The sequence below is a fragment of the Pteropus medius genome, unplaced genomic scaffold (assembly GCF_902729225.1).
Source record: "Pteropus medius unplaced genomic scaffold, Ma_sr-lr_union100, whole genome shotgun sequence".
NCBI lineage: Eukaryota > Metazoa > Chordata > Mammalia > Chiroptera > Pteropodidae > Pteropus > Pteropus medius.
In genome coordinates, this window is record NW_024351073.1 from 2,546,809 (window position 1) to 2,571,112 (window position 24,304).

The 24,304-nt window shown below is 32.9% G+C and overlaps 1 protein-coding gene across 6 annotated transcripts in view; it reads left to right on the forward strand.

Moving 5' to 3' along the window:
- Nucleotides 1-24,304, forward strand: part of RICTOR (RPTOR independent companion of MTOR complex 2) — a 100,555-nt gene that overhangs the window by 14,557 nt on the left and 61,694 nt on the right. For all 6 annotated transcript variants that reach the window (XM_039842616.1, XM_039842619.1, XM_039842613.1 and 3 more), the window contains one exon: nt 19,901-19,998. In XM_039842616.1, the coding sequence (XP_039698550.1) occupies nt 19,901-19,998 (98 nt within the window). The remainder of the gene's footprint in view (nt 1-19,900; nt 19,999-24,304) is intronic.

The window sequence follows — 24,304 nt, forward strand, 5'->3', positions numbered from 1 at the left end:
GGGCAAATTTAAACTAAGTATGGATTATTAGTTACCAAAAGAATATTTGTTTTTAGTGGTGAATTTTGAGTGATTGTTTGATTTTATTAATTAGGAATGAAAAATGCAGTAAATCTATATTTTTAATCATATTTTTCAAGATTATATTACTATTGCTCTTGTATATATCGGCACATCATTTTTTTTTCCAACTGTTTTACATGATTTTTCCTAGAATAGAGCTGAACTAGTATTGTAAAGTGTTGGCTATCTAACATAATCAGAATTTGGTCTGAAGTGATATTTTGATTATTAAAACATTACAAAATGTGCAGCGTTTATCAAATGAATTGTTTTAGTAGATAGTCTAGAAATTTTACATACTTTGAAGTAAATGTTTCTTTCTAAGTGGTCCTCTTGGAAGGGCATGTACTTGTTTTATTGGTGATGTCACTGTTCAAAACATTTTTAAAATTCTGCTTCTGAAGAGTGGTAAAGCTTATAGTCCTTTAAATTGCTGCTTCGTTTGTCCTTTGGGGATGGATTGTTGTTTGGGAAATGATCAAATATAAATTGGGCTCAGATATAATGGAAATTCATTAGTTCTTTGATATCTTCCTTCATTAATTTGAAAAAAAAATTAGTTGAGCACCTGCTATATTCTTATCACTGTTAAATACTAGAATGTGTGTGACAAGATAATTTTTCTAAAAAATATACTACTGCTATTTATGTGATGATGACTGCCATTATAATCTAGTCGTTGGCTACCTCTGACAACTATTCTTATTTCCTTTAATCCTCTTGTTCACTATATGTGGCAGAACAGCCTCCTAGGCAAATAATATCTTGGAGATCGTGGTATGTTTGCAAAGGGAAGTCATTAGAAGATTCGTTCCTACTTATATTCTCTTTTCTGGGCCTTTGTACATTTGTTGCATTCTGTCTGGATTGTCCTTGTCCCAGTATTTGTAAGCTTGCCTCCCTCACTTCATTTAATGAACTCTTTCTGTATAAAGTAGCCCCCATCTCTATTACTTTTCATTCTATTGTTTTTTTCTTCCATAGTGTTTGTCACTATTGCTATTACAATATTACTTATGGTCTCCCTAGAATGTAAGTTTTATGAGGACAGTTTGTTTCATTTACCATTGTATCCTCAGTGCCCAGAACAGCACCAGCAGCACATTGTATCATGCTTGATAAATATTTATTGGTCAAATAAATGACTATCAAATGAGGTTTTCAGACCAATTTTTTTCCCTGCTTATGCAACATCTTAATTATGTAGCTGTGTATATCAGACTTTTCTGTTTAAATTTACTAATTATTTTATTCTAAAAAATACTTCTATATTTCTCATCTGGGTTAAGAGCAGTACTTTAATGGGGTCAAATCAGATACCTAGGAGACATCCTAGCCTCATTCCTTGTTCTTATTCTACACATCAGATCTACAACTCACATGGTAATGACTTTATCTCTGAAATGCCAGTAAAATCTGTTTTCTTCCATTTCTGTTTCCATGCCTTTTTCAGGCCCTCAATTCCTTTCCTAGATAATTCCATCAGCTTCTTAACTATTCTTTCTGTTTTAGTTCTGCCCTTTCCTAATCTACTCTCTTCATTGTAGCCAGCAATAGGTTTTCCACAAAAATTTCCCAGCAGCACTGAGCATCTTCCTTCTTTGGACTTCTATAGTATATCATATGTTACCTTTCTTATAATATCGCTGTAATTTGTTCACAGTTGACAAATATTTATCGACCTTTACTATATACCTGGGTACTATTCTTTTGCTGGTGATTCAGTGGTAAAAATATTAAGTCTCTGTCTTTGAGGAGTTTATATTCTTGTGGGAAGAATGCAGACAATAAACATGAATACAGAATTAATACAGTATTAATAAATTGTATAAATAATATAAAATTGAGCATCTGAAAGAGTTGACTGGTGATTGGGGGCATTGTCAAAATTTCTTTGAGATGGTGATGTTTAGTTGATACAGGACTAACTAGGAGGCACCAAGTGAAGATGTAGGGGGAAAATCATCCAAGTAGAAGCAATATATAGTGCAGAGGCCCAGAGATAGGAAAGAACCAATGTGACTAGAGCTCGATGAGGGAGAGGGAGAGAAGAACATGAGGCTAGAGAGGTAGGCAAATAATAACTTGGAGATCATGGTATGTTTGCTAAGGGAAGTCATTAGAAGATTTTAAGCAGGAGAATGACATCTGATTAAAAAGATCGCTCTGGCTGCTCTGTGGGGAATGGACTGTGGCCGCTGGAGCAGGTTCTGCATGGCGCATGTCACTAAATCAGTGTTAAATGAGTAAGTGAATGAATTAATCCTTTCACTTAATATTGTTTGAATCACATGAGACTTAAGTATTGTCTTCAAGAGGAGAAAGCAGCAAAACCTTCATTGTAGAAATGATGGTTGTCTTAAAATGTCATTTCTTTGTAAGCTTTGTGTGTCTAACCCTAATTACTTTACTATTTTGAGTTACCAAATAATGCCTGAATTATCATTATTTAATGACAGTTCTTTATCACTGTGAGTAGAAATGCTGTATTCATTTATTCATTCAGTTAATTATTGAGTGTCTACCATAGGCAGAGTATTCTGCTAAGTTTTCTGAAATTTTAAGATTGCGGTTAAAAGATAAATCAGACCTTGCCCTTACTTCAGTTGTATGTTGTTCAAAAATGTAGACTAGATGAATAATTAAGCTTGACTGTCAAAGCAAGAGGCCGAAAAAGGGCTTATTAACCTTATATAACCTCTGTAAACTATGATTCTGTTCATTTCACTTTCCTGGTGCTGCTACTAGATGCTTTCATTTATATGTTGAATCTATCATTGGACGTATAGAGAAATAGAGAAAATATTAGAATGGTAGAAGCTAATGTTAACTTTTTTCTTTTAATGTTTTAAAATTTTTATTCTAGTATTAGCTGTGATAAATAAGCAGAATAGCTTATTGGCAGATTTAGGGGGAGGATCTCATATCACAATTTTTGTTTACATATTTTTAATTATCGTTTGTACCTCTCCATTTTTTTTTTTTTTTTAATTAGTGAATGAAGTCCCTGCAACCTGTTCTCTGTTAGTATCTGGATTTTCAGCTCGTTATTCAAGCTGCAGCCTTTACTTTTCACTTAATTTTGCTTTTTAATTCTGTGGATAAACATTTATTTAATAAATATTTTTTATGTGCGAGGTAAAGTCCTGGATCCTGAATATTTTTAAAAGAAATTTTAACATAAGCACATTTGTGTCTTTGGTAAAAGTAAAATCATGCATCAGGGTTGGCAGAGGAATGTGTGTGCTATGGTAGAGGTCACTCAGGGATCATGACACTCTTTCCCTTGAGCAGCACTTACGCTTCGTAATCCTCAGTGTAGTATTACCAGCAGCACGAGAGTTGACATTAGAGCTGAAACCCATTTTGCCATAAGAAATATAATTGTATGATGTCTGGGTTTTGGTTTGTTAAGGGATCTTTTATACTTTTAGCAAAAAGAGGAAGAGGACTTAACTATTTATTATATAGTATTGTTTTTTTACCTTTGTCATTTCCCAGAGAAAGTATTGGTTAGGTGTACCAGAGGCATTATAATAGCCTGAAATACATAAGAGAAAGATTTTGAATTTTGAAAAATTTTGACTAGTGATCTGCCTTTAAAAAATAATTGGTGGATTAAAGTATTTGAGTGTAATTTTAACACTCAGTTGAACACTCTTATGTGTTGTTAAGTTTAATTGTTAGAAGTAGCATGCATGTGATTCTTAATTGATACTGTTTTTCTAGGTTTTATTTGATATTTATCCCTTGACCTGAACGTTTTTAGTAATCACTAAAGAAGTGCTTCATGGGTTATAAAATACTGTAGTCGAAGAATACTGAAGTCATACCATTCCTTACTGAGGTATGGAACCTCAGAGCTAAAGCTGAGTAAGCACTTAGAGTTTAGAGTTGGCAGAAACTTTAGAGATCACTTAATGTAGTGAGGCTTTAAAAAAAAAAAAGAGAGAACCCTCTGTATATTATAGGGTAGATCAGCTGTTAATGTACTTTGAGGAAATGTGACAATATTAAAAAAGTTGCTTGAGATAAACTAGTCAGAACACTCCCCTCGCCTCCCCCCATTGGTTTTATTGTATGTGTGCACACACATGCACACATAAAATAAGAATTACAAATTATGTGAAACAACATTGTTTCCGACCTTATCGGTAATTTATATATTTATATAGGTATGGATTAACTACAGTTTACTTTTGTAATACTATGAAATTAAAAAGAATACATATCAATTTGCTTTATAAAATTAGCATATCATTCCTTTTTTGAAAATATATGTTCCTAATTATTACTGTCAAATGAAAACTGAGTTTGTAGTAGGGAAGATCTAGATTCACATTCTTGTTCCATAATTTGCAGGGAAATAATCTGGCTTGGTATTTAATTTTATGAGCCTAAATTTTCTTATTTGTGTGTAGGGATATAATGTGCTTCTTGCAAAGTTGTTGTGTTAAATGAGAAAATTTGTTCTGAGACATTAGCATAGTGTCTGTCATAAGTACTCAGCATAAGTACTTAGATAAAAATCCAGGGTGCATATAAATAAAATAATTATTAATAAAAATATTAGTTATTCTTTTGATCATGGACATTTCAGCTATTTGTAGTTTCTTGCTATTATAGACAGTGATTTTTATATAGTCTTATACATAAATCTTTGTACTTATACTTAAATTTTTCTAGGTTATATAAGTTGGTATAGAATTACTGCTTATATGATTTTATCTATATACACATATATCTCATAGCAATGTTTAAGAGTTGCTCTTAATTCATACTTTCGTCAGCAGTTGAGATTATTGGATTTACATTAAAAAATTTTTATTAGGAAAATTTCAAACATGTATATAAGTATAGAAAAAAGTATAAGGAACCCTTATATATTCCTCACCCCACTTCAACCATTATAAACATATGGGGCAGTCTTATTTCATCTGTATATTTTTCTCCTCTCCTCATGGATAATTTTAGAGCATATCCCAGGCTACATTATTTCATTTGTGAATATACATTAATATCTATCTCTAAGGACTTTTGAAATATATAACTGCAATGCCATTAACACAACTAGATAAAGTAACAATCAATTCTTAATATTAACTAATCAGTTAGTATTAAAGTACGAGGTTCACATACTTTTGATTTTTTAATATGTTAAAAAAGAGTAAACTGTTCCTCAAATTGCTTTTCTTTCTGGATAATCAGTCTGTTCTGTCTTATTAACTATTTTTGTTTCGGTCTTAAACATTTTGAGTAAAGTGAGTTTAGATGGTTATTTGTCCTATTTTGTGGTTCATTGGGCATTCTGTTTCTAAGGTTTCATGTTTTTGAACAATTCTGAAAATTTTTCAGTATTTTACTTTCTGAATTTCTCCTGCAACTTCTCTTATCTTCTTTAGGAATTTCTATTAAATGCATGTTAGACTGTCTCATCATCCTTATTTTTTAATCGTTTTTATGTATTTCATCTCCTTTACTCTTGGAAGCCACCTTATGTAAAATATCTTCCGATGTATCTTTGAGTTCATTGATTCTCCCTTCAGTTATGTTTATTCTTTATTCACTCCATTGAGTTTTTTATTTAAATCATGATTTAAAAAATTTTTTTTTCAATTATAGTTGGCATACAATATTGTATGCATTTCAAGTGTACCACATAGTGATTTGACGTTTATATAACTTAAGAAGTGATCACCCTGATAAATCTAGTACCCATCTGATACCACAGATAGTTATTACAATATTATTGACTATATTCCTTAAACCATACTTTACATCCCCATGACTATTTTGTAACTACCAATTTGTACTTCTTAATATCCTCCCCTCTTTAACCTACCTCCGTTAACCCCCCCACCCCCACCCAGCTGGCAACTCTCAAAATGTTCTCTGTATCTATGAGTTTGTTTCATTTCAAGATGCTCGTAAGATATTTTTTAAATAACGTTCTCTTGAATCTTATATTTTAAATCATTTCTTTATACCAAAGGTTTGCAAGTTATAGCTTCTAAATCTTGCAAATGTGACTAACAAATGCTGTATTTGTAAATAGTTATTGGGACAGTGTCACGTTCATTTAAGTATTATCTATGGCTGTTCTGGTGCTACAACTGCTAAGTAATTGCAACAGAGATTGTATGGCCTTCAAAGCCTAAAATATTTACAGTCTGACCCTTTATGTATCAAGTTTGTCAACCCCCCTGCATTAGATAAGTAAAACATAATTATTTCATTGTATGTATATGATAATTCTAACATTTAAAGTCTTTAGTTTTTTTGTTTATTGTTTCTGTTTATAATAGCTCATTTTCATGTTTTCTGTTTTTGTGATTTTTGCTTGTGTACTTAAATTTGTTAGATTACCCAGGCTAAGGATGGCTTACTTGGTTGGGTGAGTAGGTTGAATGAGTGGGGTTGTTGGTGGAATTTGCTTCTGCTTGCTTCCTGGGAGTATGGTAGACCAGGGGCTACTTTAAATTCAAATGCTCACATTTTGGGCCTTGCAAATGAGTATATTTAGGTTCCAAAGCCGTGTGAGGTGCTTCAGAGTCTCAGGGAAGTCTCTTTTTATTTGTTTTGTTTTTGTTTTCAATTTTACCCAGAGCTACTTTTCTTTGCTATGTTCCTCTGTTGGATGAGTGTTTCATTTACAGTTTTTCCTAGGGTTTAGTCTTTCCTAAGGTCTAACTTTATGTGTGATGAATTCTTTGTCTTGCACTGGCCCAAGAATTAGCCATCTCACAGTCCTCAAGTCCTGCACTTAAGCTCTAGAGTAGTTTTCAAACTTTTATGTGGTATTGGAGGTCCTCAAGACCACCCCCAAGTTTTATAATTTGCTAGGAAGACTTATGGCAAAAGGATACAAAGGAAAATCAGCAAAGAGAAAATGTATGTGGGGTGAAATCTGGGGGAAACCAGGCACAAACTTCTAGGGTCTTCTCCCACTGATGTAACACAAGACACACTTCATTCTCCCCAGCAATGAATTGTGACAGCATATGAAATATTGTCCATCAGAAGTTCATTAGAGACTTAGCCCCCAGGGTTTTTATTGAGGACCTTATAAGTAAAGTAGGCAGCCTCTGCCTGGCAGGTAATAAAATTGCAGACTCACAGAAAGAAGGCATGTGTTCAACATAAACCATATTGTTTGTATAAGTAGTTTAGGCCCAGTGAGGCACTCTTATCAGGGTGGTGGGAACCCTCCCCAAATTTGTTTTTAGATGCCAGCCAGAGGCCACCAACCTTGTAAGCAGACCTTTTTAAGGAAAAGCAGTTAGGCCTGCTAGGTTAACTTTCTTCTGCATAAATGTACAAATGAAGCACTTGAAAATCTTGTTTTAATGAAGAGTCAAAGTCATTAGGTATAAGAGGGCACAAGATTCTGCATTTTCGATATGCTCTCTTGTGGTACCCATGTTGATAGTTCACAGATACACTTAGGTAGCCCAGTGGTTGCTCTGAAGGCTAGAAGTCCTTTTTTCCATAAGTATTTCTGTCATAAACAACAAGTTTTTATTTCGAATTGGTAGAAAAAACATTGGGGAGGGGGTAATTTTCTGTGCTGAGAATAAGTTTTTTATCAAGTGATGATGTGGTTTATTTCTTATTAAACTTGATCCAACTCTAATGAGATAGAAATTTATGCTTAAATATTGTCACATATTTTGTATTATTGGGAGAATGGAAAAAGCGACATTTTCAATAACACTTGTAGAAAGGAGTACAGGGTCTGGAATGTTGGTAATATTAATTGTACAGGTCCTCAATCTCTTATGCACCACTTTGAAAACCCCAGAACCTTGAAAATGAAAGCTATTTCCATGAATAACCTGACCTAACAAAATCTAACCTGACCTAAACTCATTAGGCAGCAAAATCTAACCAGAATTTGTATTATCTTAATGTGTCTACTCACATGTTTCACTTAAAAAATATTACTGTATGTGAATATGCAGTGCTTCCCCTAACTCTGGGGATTTTTAATCTGTGATATATTTTAAAATAAAACTTTTAACTTCCTAAACCTATCTAACCCCAAGATTTCAGATAAAGGTCTTATGATAGAAATATAGAAAATAACAACTGTGTCTCCAAAGTACTGTTAGAATGCATAAATAAATATAATAATATTAGTAACCAATGAATCATATTCAAACCTGTTTATGCAAGATATAACCAAAGAAATGCATTATATTGGTTTTAAATAGTTCAAATCTTAAAGGTTAAATTTAAAGAGCATTTGTAAATTTACTTTTAGATTTTGGTTATTGGTGTTAATGCAATTTTTTATGCATGCTCAAGTGAAATGTACCGAAGAATAACAAATAGTAAATTTGTAATTAGAGGACCTGTTTACATTTGTATTGAACAAATTAGTTGTGTATTATGGTATTTTTGCCTGATTAAGATCATCACTGACCAAGGCTCATGAAAAAGCTTAATATATCAGGTGTTTCTATTCAGGTGTGAAACTCCAAATTAGCCAGTATGTTTTTGTTTTGATAATATTAGGTGAGTTGTGTCTTCTTTGCTGTATATAAATGATTTTACATAGCCATAAAAACAGAATGTTAAACATGGAGATATTTGCAAAGCACTAATTCAGAACTTAGTGTATAAAACAGGAACTACCGTGATAAAGTCTATATAAGAGGTACTTAAGATAGATATACTAAGATGTCTCAGCAATATTTGGTGACTACCCAAATATTAAATGTAATTTCCTAGATCAGACAGTATTACTCTTGCTTGAGGAAGGAAATTTTGGAAAGTTTTCTTTTTAAGGATAAGTTATTTTGATTACAACACATACTGAATTTGAGGGAGACAGACCACCAAACATATAGAATGAGATGTGTTGCTTTAGTTGAAGATAAAGTATAGAATTGAAGCACCGTTTATTTAAAGATTAAAATAGAATATGTTAGAGTTATGGAGAGAGTGAAAAGAAAAATCCAAGGGCAAAGAATAGAACTTTAGGTAATGCTAAAGGATATGAAACAGGAGGAGGGAATGCAAACCTTTAAGGGAGACAAGAACAGTGAGAAACGAAGAGGATCAAGGTAGTGTAATTATAGACACCAAAGTAGAGAAGGTAGATTTGCTTAGGATTGGATAGTACTGTAATGGAAAAGTCAAGGAGTTTGAAAAGCTCCGGGCAAATTGTAAACTTGAGAGGAATCACGTTAGTGGAATGGTAGCCTGGACACCTGATCAGTGGTTTAGGAGATGATGAAGTAAGAATTAATTAACTTGAATCTCAGACTGGAAAAAGAAAGGAATGACGTCACTTCAAAAATGGGAAACCTGAGCAGAGCTTTTTTTTAAGACAGGAAAAAGCTAGCGAAAGAGACTGAGATCAATGAGAAATATTGAATAATTAATGATGGAAGTATTGGAATGAGATGATAAGATGTGGAATCAAGAATACAAATGGAAAGATTAGGAAAAAACATTTTCAGACTTCTAACTCATGCTCAAGTTGAGTGTCTTAAAAACCAAAGTGTATTCGTACTCTCTGCTCCTTTATTAGTTTCTAAGAGGGGAGCTTTTAATTACATTTGTAGAAGCCACCTGTCAGACAAGTGATCTGAACTATAAATAGTCATGTTTCATAGAGAAAAACAGGAACAGAGTAGCCGTACAAGCAAAATGTACAACTAACTTTTAAATAATTCTAATAGGCTGGGTGTGTATTACAATTGTCTCAGCCTTTAGGCACAGCAGCTGTTCTATTCTTTTACAAGGTTCATTTATGGTGAATTGTTTCAGAGACAAACAGAATTTTTCTCTTATAATGAAAGGTTCCTAATTAAGGGATTGTGGAAACCTAATGATTTTACAAATATATTTGTAAATGTAATAGATTAAGACAGAAACTTTAGCAGAACATCCAGTGATTGTAATCTGTACATAGTAATTGCTTTTAGTTATTTGTACTATCTCAGAAAATGTTCTAGTTGCAGACTGTTTTCCATGTTGTTTTTCTGCAGAAAAATAACATTAAAATAAATGTCATGACAAAGATTTCTTTGAATGACAGCCACTTCTGTAGCCTGGTGAATGGCCTTTGTGTATTCTTTGTATAAACTTGTGTATACTTTGTACTTGCATAAAAGTAAGAGCTTTGTGAATTTGGTTCTGTTCTTTACCACAGTCATCTCATAACAAGTGTTACATAAGTCCAAGCATTCCACTGATCTCTAATTTTATTGCGAAAGGAAGAAAGAGATGAACTCTAAGAAAGCATTGTATACTTTTTTTAAATCAAGCATCTCTCTTTCATTTTCTGCCTCAAACATCTAAGCCATCTTTACAAATTCACAAAGTACTTACCATGTATAATAGATATGGATGGAATGATTAGGTGATTATTAGGTTAAGTAAATAGTTAGGCTTTAGTTCTTTATTTGACTAGTGAAGCTTGGCAATGGGATTTCTAGCACTGCCATGGATGTAAATATAATGCTTGGAAAGGGGATAGGTTGTGGAGAAGGACCAGAAAGGTGATTTTTTGAAAGTAGGTAGCAGGCTTAGATTTCTACTATTTTCCTTCTTTTTGTATTCCTTAGGCACTGTCATTTAAGAAATTTTATATTTGACAAATTTGAATGGGTCAAAGCAATTACATTGTTAATTATAGTAAATAAGTTTGTTCATATTCAGAAAGTGAGATGTTTTGGTTAGATTTTGGGGAAATAATTTTATTTTATTTTTTGTTCCTCAGAGTTTGAAAAATAGATACATTTTAAAGTAGCATGATCATTTTTATTAGTTCCTCTTTTACAGAGATCTGTACTATGCTATTATAATTAATTACGAGGTAGTATTTTGTTGTAAATGCTTACATTTTAATAGTTAGAGTTCTCACCTGGGGACTTCTTTTGTTATAAATGCCACATTGTGAAAAGTCAGGTAGCAAATTTCTGTTTACTATAAAAGGAGAATAAATATAGTCTGTAATATCTGATAATATAACAAAAATGGTTTTTATTTTTAACTATTTATTGAATTATACGAGAGAGGTAAATATATTACATGCACTGCTCAGTGAATTTCCACAGTTTGACACACTTGTGAAACCAGCACCTAAGTCAAGAAATTGGTATGAAGTTTTTATCTATTTCTCAATAGTCTATTCATTTATTCAGCAATTATTTTTTGAGTGGTTACTGTGTGTCAACCATTGTTCTAGGTATTAGAATGATATCACGGTGAACTAAAACAGACTTACAGTGTGGAGAGATAAACGTCAAATAATCATACAAATAAATGTATAATTACAAACTGGTATGTACACTGAATGTACACTCTCATATGAAAAGCAGTATGATGAGGTACACTGTAGGGTGTTGTATAGTGGAGAATAAGAGTAGACTCGAGTCAGATTGTTTAGATTCAAATCTTGTTGCCACTTCTGGTATTAGCGTGACTTTAGGCAAGTGAACTAATGTTGTCTCTAAGACTCATTTTTTTACATGGGGATGATGATAATAATAGTACCTACCTTATATAATTGGTGTGGAGATTAAAAGAGATTATATAAAAATATTAACACAATATTAAAGGTTTTCTATATTAGTAATTATTTTTATCAGTGCGTGTTGTTTCATATTGTAACATTCTTATTTAAAAATGATATGAAAGCATATTTTATGGAGTAGATTCTTGTCTTCTACAGTTCAGATCAAATAATCCAAAGGGATATCACAATCTAGTTACATAACATGTTGGTGATCTTAATAGCATGTTTCAAATTTCATTGTGCATAAGATTCACTGGGGTGCCTCCTATAAATGCAGATTACTGTGAGTCACTTTCTAGGCATACTTGATTCTGGAATCAGTAATTTCTTATAATAATTCATGTATATCTTAGGAACACAGATTTGAAAACCACAGTCTGTTTTTGATGCAGGCCAAATAGCTCATTATTTTGTCTTATCATTTTAACATATAACATTGTAAGGTGTTTTTTGTTGTTGTAGTTTGGTTTTAGTACATATTCTTACTATAAATGGTAAAAAATTTCCCCTCAATCTACATTTGCTCTAGGACTCCCTATTAGTCAGTAGTATCATACATCGGTTTCCCCAATTGAGAAACCCAAATTCATCCTTGATTCCTACCACCTTCCCTCCTATTTCTAATCCATTATTGATGAAGTTAATAAATAAGTTGGTAAACGCTATTTAAACTTGCCTTTCTCCTTTCCTGTAGTCTATTCTCCAAAGTTGTCTTTCCAAAACACAGAGCTGGTCATGCCATCCACTTGCATAAATATCTAAGAATTTAGTAATTACCCATGGCCCAAAGATACCTAAGTTTTTTAGTATATCTTAAAAGGCCATTGGAATGCAGCTCTGCTTCTCTTTATCCCTTGTCATGTTTTCTGGGAGTATAGAATTTCTTGCTGTTCCTAAGTTCCTTGAGAAAAATGCTGTATTTTTCCATGTTTATATACTCTTCTTTCTCATCTTATGAGCCTAAAAGACATATTGCTTATGGTCAAGGATCAGTTCCCATTTTAACAACTGTTTCACTCTCTAGCTCAGTCTTTCTTTCAACCAGTGTTTATTGAGTACCTACCATGTGCCTGGCATTGTGCCAGAGACCAGGGATGCATATGTAAACAAGACAGACAGGTTTCCTGTCCTCACTTGTCTTACAGTCTAGTGAAGTCTCTATCAAGCACCCTTCTTTCATTTTGTTTTCATAGTATTTATTACCTACCTCTTTATTATATTACTATTAAATGTTTATGTGCCTCTCTTTTCCCATTTAATTTTAATCTCCAGGGCTGAGACCTTATATTAATTTCTTCACCTAGCAGTTGGCCCAGTATATGGCAAATACTGAGCACTAAAATGTACAATTGAATAAAACTTAGAAATTTAAATACAGAGCTACTCCCAGGATGAATCAAAACTATTCTTTATAGAACACATTTCTATTTTTAATGATATAAGTAATAAAATTACTGATTACAATCCAGAGGGGAAACCTGTGTGCCCACTATATTGTTTCTACTATATAATAGTGACTTTGTTCTAATTTTTTTCTTTAGGAACTTTGGGAGGAATATTCTATCATTTAAAGTTTAATTTTAAGCCATTAAATTCAGTTGTATTTATAATTCAAATTAATGATTTGAAATAAAGATTATACTTCTATTTATTAAGATTATATAGTCATACAACTGTTAATAGAAATTCTATTCAAATGAATCACTAACTTTCTGGCTGACTTTATTTTGAATGTTCTGTACCTAGGTCAGTCTTGGTCTATAGTTATATCTTATAATAACATAATCATAATAAACCAATTGAAGACATGGTTTTTGTTCATAGAATTTTAAAACAAATCAGTGAACTGATAGATGTCACTTGTTTAATTTATCCAATTAAATATATGTCCTTTCAACAAGGGTTCCCCCCATTAGAACATAAACCTTTTCCCTTTCAAATCATTCAAAATGAGCAATCCTTTGGAATTAAAAAAAGGAGGACATATTTTTGTATAAATAGAAAGAGGAAAGTATAAAATAAGGTAACCTGAATTTTGGATTCAGAATTAATGTGGAGGAAAAGAGATCTGATCCCTTGGGCCATTGGGAGACAGTCTTAAAATGGTGCAGATCAGCACAACTTGCTTTACCTCTTACTTCCATCATCATTGTAAGAGTAGAGCACTAGAACAAGAACCCAACAAAACTGTTCTCTTTCAGTCTCTGGTAAAAAGAGATAACATCTAGTTTTAAGAAAATCTTAGAAATAGTAGTTGAAATTTAAGTATCAGTATTTATGGTGATTGTATCATTTTTAATACAACCTGGCATATGTTGAGGAGTAAAAAGAGGTGGTGTAATAATTACACTGACACATTAGTATAAATTGGAATCCAGGCAGATCAGATATGGACTGTTATACTGCTGCAATAGTGGTATGAAGAATGTGTCATGGGAACATGAAGGAGCTTATAAGTTAGGAAAAACCTTTACATTCCTGAGCCAGAATTCTAATGAATGAGAAGGATTTCCTCCAAGTTGGGTAGAGAAATGAGGCATGCCAGACTGAGGACTCTCGTGCCATCTTGCTGCTGTGTAACACTGCCTCTATTTAAATCATTCCTTCTCAAGAGGTGCGTCATGTTCATTAGTCCTATGAAAACATTAGTTTTTATTATGATAAACTTAATGTTTAAGAAAATTATAATGAATTGATTTATTTACAGTAGTAATTGATCGATAGGTTTTCCTTGCCCATCTCTATTACAGTATTTATATTTAAAATATACCAATGAAAGTTGTTATCTGCTACAGTTGCTTGAGAGGAAACATGATTATTTTCAGTATGTGACAGAAGATAATAATTGTTCTAAATTCTAGATTGTTACACCAGAACAAATAGGTAAAAATATTAAAAAGGGCAGATTTTGGCATCAGTATAAGAAAAAATATTCTACTGCTCTATCCAGAGACCGAGTAGGTTCTCCTGGGAAGTCCTGAGTTCCTCTGCATTAGAGGTAAAACAAAGGCCTTTTCCCCAGGGTGTGGTCGTTGAGATACCTTTCTCTACCATATTATGAAGCTCTTTGATGTTAGTAATTGTTAGAATTTCAGGAAATGTTAGATAGTTTGAAGCAGTGCTTCCTCAACTATCTAGGGTGAGAAGATGTAATTCCAGTGTCTTTACTGATAGAGAAGATAGATTTGATGCTGGCTTTTGCAGAAGTAATACCAACTAGAGTAATTTCCATATATTTTTGATCATTTATGTCTGCTTACAATAATCATAGATAATATTAAGGACATAAGTATATACAAGTTTTTGTGGTCATGTTTAATTTTAATATATTAAATTCTTATGTGCCCAGCTTTTGTAGTTTGTTGCTGAGGTAACATTTGTTCATATATATTTGCAGTAAGTCACAAAAAATATTGTTCAACTCTGCTCTTATTCCTAATTACTTTTTGATATTTCAAGAAGGCAGATAAGATGATAAAAGTTTCTACTTTAAAGATGAGCAAATCTCGGATCATAAAAGTAATGCACTAAAACATATAACAAAAATTCATTAATTTAGACACACTAATATGTGAGTTAAACATTTGCTTCAGCTAACCACATAACTTTCACTTGATCCATAGCAGTTGTTTTTACTAAACAAATAATTTTTAATTATGGTTGCTACTATTTATTGTCAGGCACTATTGCTAAGTTGCACCTCATATCTTGTAACAGTGCTTTAAAAGGTAAGTGGTTATTGTTTTCATGATAGATAGGAGAAAATGGATTCCCATGAGGTTAAATGACTTATCCAAGGTTACATAGTTTGTAGGTGAGTAAGCTACATTTGAATCCAGTTCTTTTTTTTATTCCAAAGTTGTTCTTTCCATTACTCCCAAATAGCTGTATGCCAGTAGTTTTTGGACATTTATTTACTACGTGTACTTGAACCTGAATTTGTATAAAAGTCAATTTTGTGTTGTATATTTATCAACAGGTAAAGATGTTAATATAGGTTTTTTTGCAGCATGTTTCAAAGCAGTCTATATTGAAAACACTTTGAAATAAACGTATGTTTACTCACACACCTATACATATATGTGAGTTCGTGTATACACACATGCACATACACAGAGAATTAAGCTGGAGGGGGAATTAATATATATATATGTATATGTATGTTTGTAGATATATACATATAGATAGATAAAAGCTCTATTATAGTTTTCCTAGTGGTTTTCTGTGTGTATGTGTATGTAGATCTGTATATGTTTTTATAATATTAAATTGCTTAATATTTAAAGTTGACTTCAGTTATTTCATTATGTCCAGAGAGATGCATCAGAAACAAGCACAGGACTTACAAGTTACACAATAAGAGGAAAAGAGCCACTGTAATTCTAGTAGTTCTTTTGTGTTTTGCTTCCTTGCAATTGAATGGTTGGCCATCATAGCCAGCTAGTTACAATTTATTTTTCTTTTTCCCTTATGCAGCTGTGGGTTTCCTAAACTTCAAGGCTACAGAGAATATCCTAATAGATTATCTCATTTTTGCTTTATACTGTTCACATAGCACTATAATCAATAGACAGTTTCGGGAAGCTAAATTTGAAACATTAGTGAGAGTATGAAGAAATAGAGAGAGGTAAACCTCTTAAATTTCTTATTGTTTCTTTCCCATCTCCCCCCACCCCAATAAAAATCACATTGATTTCAGCTTGCTTACTACTCTTCTTAGTGTGTAAGTTCTGACTAGTATAGGAAGTTGGCAGAGTAAAACTCCTGAGCCAAGCTCATTTTATTGAAGCATAGCCACATTCATTCATTTATGTATTTTCTATCACTGCTTTCTTGGTACTACAGCAGAGTTGAGTATTTGAAACAAAGACCTTATGGCCTGCAAAATCTAAAATAATTACTATATGGATCTTTCCAGAAAAAAAAAAAAATGCAGACTCCTGATCTAGCAGGTGAGGAAGAAACCAGGGATTTCTCATTTTTTTACAATAACATCGTAGCACATAAGCATTATATAGTATTTCATGTCTCTGTTTCTGAGAGGAAACATGGTCTATTTTTCAGTAAATAGATCATGAAGAAACTTTGAAATTATTCCCTAGTTGGGAGTTCCTGGTAATTAATTATATAAAAAAAGGGGTGATGGGGGAAAAGAAGGAGAAAGGCTGGTTCATTTTGATTTGGATTGACTAACACCTGTATTACATTGTGGTAGGTTTATTTTTGTGTCATTATTCATTAGGCAGATGTTTGGCCCAATACTAGTTTCTTACCACCTGTCAGTTTTCAAAGAGTGTCCATTTTTTTTTATTGTTATTGATTAGCAAATTTCTTCCACTTGTATGTAAGGTCCATTAAAGACCTTATTCTTTGCTCATTGATGTATTCTTAGTACCTAAAGTACTGAGCATAATAGGTATTCAGTTACTACTCATTGACTGAATCAACTCAAATATGAGATTTTGTTTTGAATATGATTGTATAACATGTTTGTGTAAGATGATTGTAACATTGTGGCTTTTAAAAAATGTTTGCAACCAGTTTGTACCTAGAAAATATGCAATAATTAGAAATCTGCAAGCCTTTGTTAAGTATATATCTTTTCAGACTCCTCATCTTAACTGTTAGTCCTATCAGATCGTTACCTAGTAGTGTGTCGTTATTTTAGTGAAATTTTTTGTTCATGCCTGACAATCTAATTATAAATTGATGTCAAATGGTTAGGTTGTATATTTTCCATTAGGTGAGTTTCACACTTGCTCCTTTCGATCCTTAACTCTGACTTTGCAAACTGCAGTACATTCTAAATTATGTTAAGGATGTTTGTAAAGTTTTTATGAAGTTCTCAAATACAGTTAAATCGTTTTAACATCATTGGATTATTTACAGTTTTTCTTCCTCAGTCTTTCCAAACAGATACCACTTATTATAACAAAAAGATATTACTAAATACAGTGACTTGTCCATGGTCTCTTGCAACTCTTTTTAATGAGATCTGATCCCACTCAGTGGTGAACTGTTTTTATTCCACTTTTAAGATAATCTCGAAGGGTCACTAATTATAAAGACATATTCTAAAGCCACTTAGATCCAATTTCATTGGAGTTAAAAAACATTTTTCAAAATTTGTAGATGTTCTAAGATCAAATGAATGATCTCAGTATGTTGCAATTTCAGAGTGATTGGAAATAGCTGGCATATGTAGTCTGCTTAGTGGTTTAACCCTAACCAATTTGTGGTTGTCATGCCTAACATAACAGTGGAGCAAGGTAGGTAGATGCAAGCTAAATGTAAAATGGGACAAAGCTAACAGTTTCGTTTGCTGAGGAAAACACTAATTCAAAACAAATCTTTCCTTGATTTTGTGTTAACAGATAAACATCTCAAAGGAAGTCATAATGGCCCTTTAAAATATCTGCAGTGTGATACAGGATTTTGTTTTTTGTTTTTAGATTGTGCTTTTCTTTAAAACAAATAGGATGCCGAATATATTGATAGAAAAATAGCTTATTAGCAGCCTGAGGAAATTTGACGCTATTCCAGGGATTGGCATACTGCTGAAGATGGGACCATATTTGGTTGTGGACGATTTTTGTAGGGCAAGTGAGCTGAGAATGGTTTTTATACATTTTTATATCATTTTTCCTTTAAGTATTTTAAAGATGTTGTTCCTCTGTAGTTTTCATTTGCCTTGTTTCTCTCAAGAAACTTGCTGTCATCCTTTTCTTTGCTTTTTTCTATGCAGTTTATCTATTTGCATGTAAGATTTTCTTTACCAGTGGTTTTGAGCAATTTGATTTGATTATGATGTGACTTGGTCTAGTTTTCTTCATGTTTCTTGTACTTGGGGTTGGTTGGCCTTCTTGGAATTATTGGCTTATTTTCATCAAATCTGGAAAATTTTCATCTGTTTTTTCCTCAAATAATTTTCAATCCCTCATTTCTTTCCTTTGAGGAAAGAGTTACACATATTGTAATTGTTACACATGTTGTAATTGTTAGGCTGCTTCAGGTCCCATAGTTCACTGATGCTCTTTTAACTTATTTTTTCTCTTTGTGTTATATTTTGGATAGTTTTCTATTGCTTTGTCTTCAAGTTCACAATTCTTACTTTCTCTAAAGGCTATTATGCTCTTATTCCCAGCCAGTATATTTTCATCTGAAATATTGTAGTTTTCATATCCAGAAATTCAGTTGAGTGCTTTTTACACCTTTCATGCCTCTCCTTAAGATTTCGAACATAACAGTTAGAAGAACTGTTTTAAGGCCCTTTTCTTCCAATTCTGCTTTTTCTTCTAATTCTAACAATTGTATCCGTTCTGGGTCATTTTCAATTGATTGATCTTTCTGCTCATTATGGGTCATATTTTCCTGCTTCTTTACATGAATGCCTGATGATTTTTGATTGTACGCTAAACATTGCTAGTTTTACCTCCTTACATGCTTCATATTTTTTCTTTTATAAATCTTCTTGAGCTTTGGTCTGAGACACAGCATAGTTAATTTGGAAACAGTTGAATTCTTTCAAGTCTTACTTTGAAGATTTGTTAGGTGGGGTCAAAAAAATGTTTAGTCTTAATCTGATTTTTCCCACTACTGAGCCAAAACTTTTCATGCAGCTACCTGTTCTGTATGAATACAGGGTGCTCTTTCCCTTAATTCATACACACATACACCAGTCATTGCTATACTGACTACCTGAAGGGATCCCTTTGCAGATCTTCAGAGTTCTCTCTGTAATGTTCTCTTTTCTAATACTTCTTGGTCTCATTGGACTGTGAGCTCTGTCTCTTCAACTCGTAGTTTTCCTAGGTTTCTTCTCTCAGCACCAAGGCCTGAAAATGCTCTTAAGACAGTAAACCAGGACAGTTGTAGAGCACACTTGCTTGTTTAACGTCTCTCAGGGATCATTGTTCTTTACTTCCTGATGTCCAGTGTCTTGAGAACTATAGTTTCATATACTTTGTCTAGTTTTTTGTTAGTTCAAATAGGATAGTATTTTTGGTGCCCGTTTCTACATTGTAGCTAGAAGTGAAATTTGAGATGTTGAAATTTAAGATTTAGTGGTCGAATAATTCCAGGTGATGACACAGAGTTGGTCCATAGGTATGAATAGAGTATAAATGTAAAGGTCATTGAATGAATCATCCATGTGGACTTTGAGTCATTTAAGTAGATGGATTTGATATCGAGATTAAACTTTAAGCCAAGAACCAAAATTATGAGGTGTTAATACTGCATGTTTTGTGTGTTTGGTTAGGAAGATACTCTTTAAATTATGTTGAATTATCTTGTCTTTTCTTCTAGAACCTTCTGATAACTTAAGGGAGATTCTCCAAAATGTGGCCAAATTGCAAGGGGTATCAAATATGAGAAAGCTAGGCCATTTGAATAACTTTACTAAGGTAAGTAACTTCAATATTTATTAATATTATCTAAAATTCTTTATTCCTTATTATACTTATTAGGTGACTTATTACGTGCTTCTTAACCATCATTAATAAGAAATTCTTGAGGAGTCACTCAGTGTTAGTGTTTTCCTATAATGCTTCTCATGGATTTCATCACGTGTTTTTAAATTTAAAAGTATTCGAATAATGGGAGTATTCTATGCTTGTAGAAAATTTGGTAGATTCAGGAAAGAATAAAGAAAAAAATCACTGAGAAGTCCATAATCCAGTTTTTACTGTTAGTCACATAATAATGTATTTTGCTTACCTTTTTATATGTATTTTTAGGTGATAATATATGATAAATGTTTGTGTATATGTATGAGTATATGTTGCATTTCATAGGTATAACCATAATTCCTACAGAAATATTAGAACTTTCTTTCTCCTTGATACTCTATTACTAGTATCTGGATCTTGGTTAGAACCCAAGATAAAAGTGGGGGCCTTCATCCTAAGTAAATACTGACTTGCTCTCTATTAGCAGCGAAGAATTCCTGAATTTGATGGATTGGTATGTTTTTGAGCCTAGTAATGCTTGACAACCAACTCTTGGAAACATTGAAGTGTCTATTATTTGAGGTGATGTCATAAATAAAAATCAGAGTGGATCTTTTGGGAAATTTTATTTTCTTTTTTTAGATTACTAAATATAAATGGTTTTGTTCCATTTTAAATACAGGAATAATGGTATGTTTTAAGCCCTTACTACTATAAGTGTGATCCACAGACCAGTGGTATTGGCTTCGCCTTGGAGCTTGTTTGAAATACGCTATTTTCAGCCCCACTCCAGACTTACTAAATCTGAGTCTACATTTTAATGAAGATTCTCGTGCATTTCTTTGTACATTAAAGTTTCAGCAGCACTGTTTTAACACCCCAAAGTCTTTAGTTCTTTGCTATCTGGTAATTGGACTGTGGCTTGGATTTGATTTGATTTGATAGAAATAAAAGGAGTTAAGAATATAGTGACTATATAACACATATTTTTTTCAATAGGGTATTGTGCAGTAAATATAAAATAGGTTAGGTTTTTTTCCCATAATTAGGGAAACAAGTACATATGCATTTATTTTTCTTTGGCGAAATTTCAAAATACTCTGGCATTTATTTTTATATAACAGATGAGAAAATTATTTTATAATCAGTAGTCCTCAACTTTTTTGGCACCAGGAACCGGTGCTCCTATGAGAATCTAATGCCTGATGATCTGAGGTAGAGCTGAGGCAGTGATGCTAGCACTGGGGAGCGGCTGCAAATACAGATGAAGCTTCGCCTGCTTGCCCACTGCTCATCTCCTGCTCTGCAGTCCTGTTCCTAACAGGCCACGGACCACAGTACTGTGGGAACCCCTCTTTTATATGAGGAATGAGAAAGTGATTTTTTAAAAACAGCTTTTAAAAACATTGAATAGGTGCTTGAGAAGGGATTTTCAAAAATATCCCTATGTATGTTTTCATTTTTATGAATGTAATGAAAATCTTAAAATACCTTTCTTCAGTGTGTTATTGTCAAGTCTTTAATACCCAAAATTATTGCAAGGTTGCAAATTTCATCTCCGGGTTTCAATCCCTTCTATTAAATTTCCAGTTTTATTTCACCATTCTTCATTCAACTCTGATAAGTCATTTCAGTTCAGACTAGCCACATTTCCAGTGCCCATAGCCACCTGTGGCTAGTATGTACCAACCATAATGAACAGTACACATATGGAACTTTTTGGATTAGAAGTGATTTAAATATCTATTTCTGGGAATCTGTTGGACACTTTTCTTTTTTCTTCTCTATTCCCCATTTATTTCTGTCTAGTCCCAGGCTGTCTTGGGTTAGGGTCAGTTATCCTCTCTCCCCTCCTATTTTCCTCCTTCATTTTCTTGTTTCTCTGTCTTTGAGTTTTTCCACAGTATTTCACTAAGTTGTTCCCTCCACTTGGACTCTCCTTGGGTTGTGCTCTCCCAATCTCCCCTTCCCTCCACATTCTCTTTCTCTCCTCTCTATTCCTTCTCTGCTTTTCCATTCATCTCCTCTCTCTTTATCTTCCCCTACCTGCTAACCTTTCTCTTCTTGTCTCATTCCTTCCTCCCACCATCCTTTACCCCGTTGTACCACTGTAGAGTATAGAATGATTTATCTTTGTAATGAAAATGCCTAGACTTTGGGGCTTTTTCTTTTCTTGTTTGCATTTTGCTTTGCCATATTCTTTCTTTACAGTTTTCACAGTTCCCTCTGATCCTAGTACCAGCTGATAGCAGCCCTTTTATTTGCCATTTTAAATTATTTATGGATTTAAAGACCAGATAACCAAACTTAGTAAAGTTTATCTACAATATCAGGGACTAAACCATAAGTTGGGTCTCCAGGACTGTCCCATTAGTAAAGTTCGCAAACATTGGCCTTGGTAAAATCTGTTTTGGCTGTTTGGTGATATAATGAGAAAAGCATGAGCTTTAGATAATAGAAGAGGACCTACAGCTTAGCTCTGACCCTAACTGGCAAGGCAATCTTGGGCATATTTCTTTACTTTGAAGTAGTCTTGCTGCCACTAAAGGCAAAGTCCTAGTACAGTGCTTGACACATAATATGTACTTCATAGCAGGTAGTGCCTTTCAGCTTGGGATTTGTTTTGTGTTTTGTATTGCATTTTTGCCACTCTTTTAGTGTTTTGACTGACTCTAAGGAGATGAGTGCTTAACGTTTGAGTTGCAGATTGGTAAGCTTTTACTGTAACCGGGATTTTGAATCTCAACAATATTGACATTTTGGGTCAGATAATTATTTGTTTTGGGAGGCTGTCTTGTTCATTGTAAGGTATTTAGGAGCGTCCTTGGCCTCTACCCACTGGATGCCAGTAGCACACCTCCACCAGTTACTACAAGCAAAGATGACTCCAGACATTTCCAAATGTTTCCTGGGGGACAGAATCGCCCCTAAGAACCACTGCTATAAATAAATGTCTGTAGATTTTATAAAATTTCTCCAAATACCTAACACAAAATAAACACCTACTGAATTCAATCATAATGTAATGTATCTTTGAGTTCCATTTTGTTGGAGAGCTAGGTTAATAAATATTTACAGCTTGTATTCCTACAAAATATGTAAGTTTATTTCTTTATAGAGTAAAATTTGGAAATTTTCAGAAATCTCTTTAAAAATAGCTCTATACACTAAGAAAATGAGAAAAATAATTACGATGCCAGGAGACTATTTACTTATGACTAGTTAGTTAGGAATTAGTTGATTACCTTTCTCTGTGTTCCTGTAGCAGCTAATGTATGTATCTACTAAATTTTATCTATTCTTTTATTATTATATGTCGTGGGTTACTTTATTAAACTGAGTTTCTTAAAACACAAGAAATACCTGGTTTTTATTTTTCTACTCCTATATACTTCTCTAAAGCCTGCCACACAGCAAGTGTTTAATTAAGGTATTATATTACATTGGGAAGATTTTGCATTTTAAATGTGAGTTTTTGTTGTATTAGCATTTGCTTTGTTATTATTATAAGCCTAGCTGTTAGGATTAAGTTAATTTAGTAGATCAATGGGGCTAAAATGTTGTGTAGGGTGGACTTCATCTCCAGAATTAAGCCTCCTTTTAAAGTATAAAGAAAGGGTGCTAGTGATATGATCCTATAACCATGTGAATGTCACACATCCATGCTTACCTTCTGACATCATTTCACTAGATAAAGTAATGTGTATAATAGACTGCTGATGAATATAATCTTAGCATTCTATTTTTAAACTATCAACATACTCTTAATCTAAAGACCTGTTTTTTTAAAGATGAAAATATTTCAGCTCTTTCACAGTCTAAAAGTTCTTTTTCTTTATTTAATCTCATATATTTATATTAAAATCTCTAAAGGAATCTTTATTTTGCTCTTTTTAAAAACTTCAAAATAGTATAAGCTAAATATAAAAAATTAAAGCGGTATAGAATAATATGTTAAAAAGTGAAAGTCCTTTCTCACCTTATTTCCCATCCACCTCCCCACTCTGACAAAAATACCATTCTCCAGAGGTAACCACTAGAAGGTATTTATCCTTCTCTAGTATTGAGTGTGTGTGTGTGTGTTGAGTTGTGAGAGTTAAAAGAGTTAAACAAAAAGAAGTGTTTAATAGAATGCTGTTTATTTATCATTATATATGTATACACAAAGATTTTTTTATGAGATAATATGAGATCATTAATTTGTAATTTTTTCCACTTTCCAATATATCACAGAATCCTTTTTCTATAAATATAGATCTTT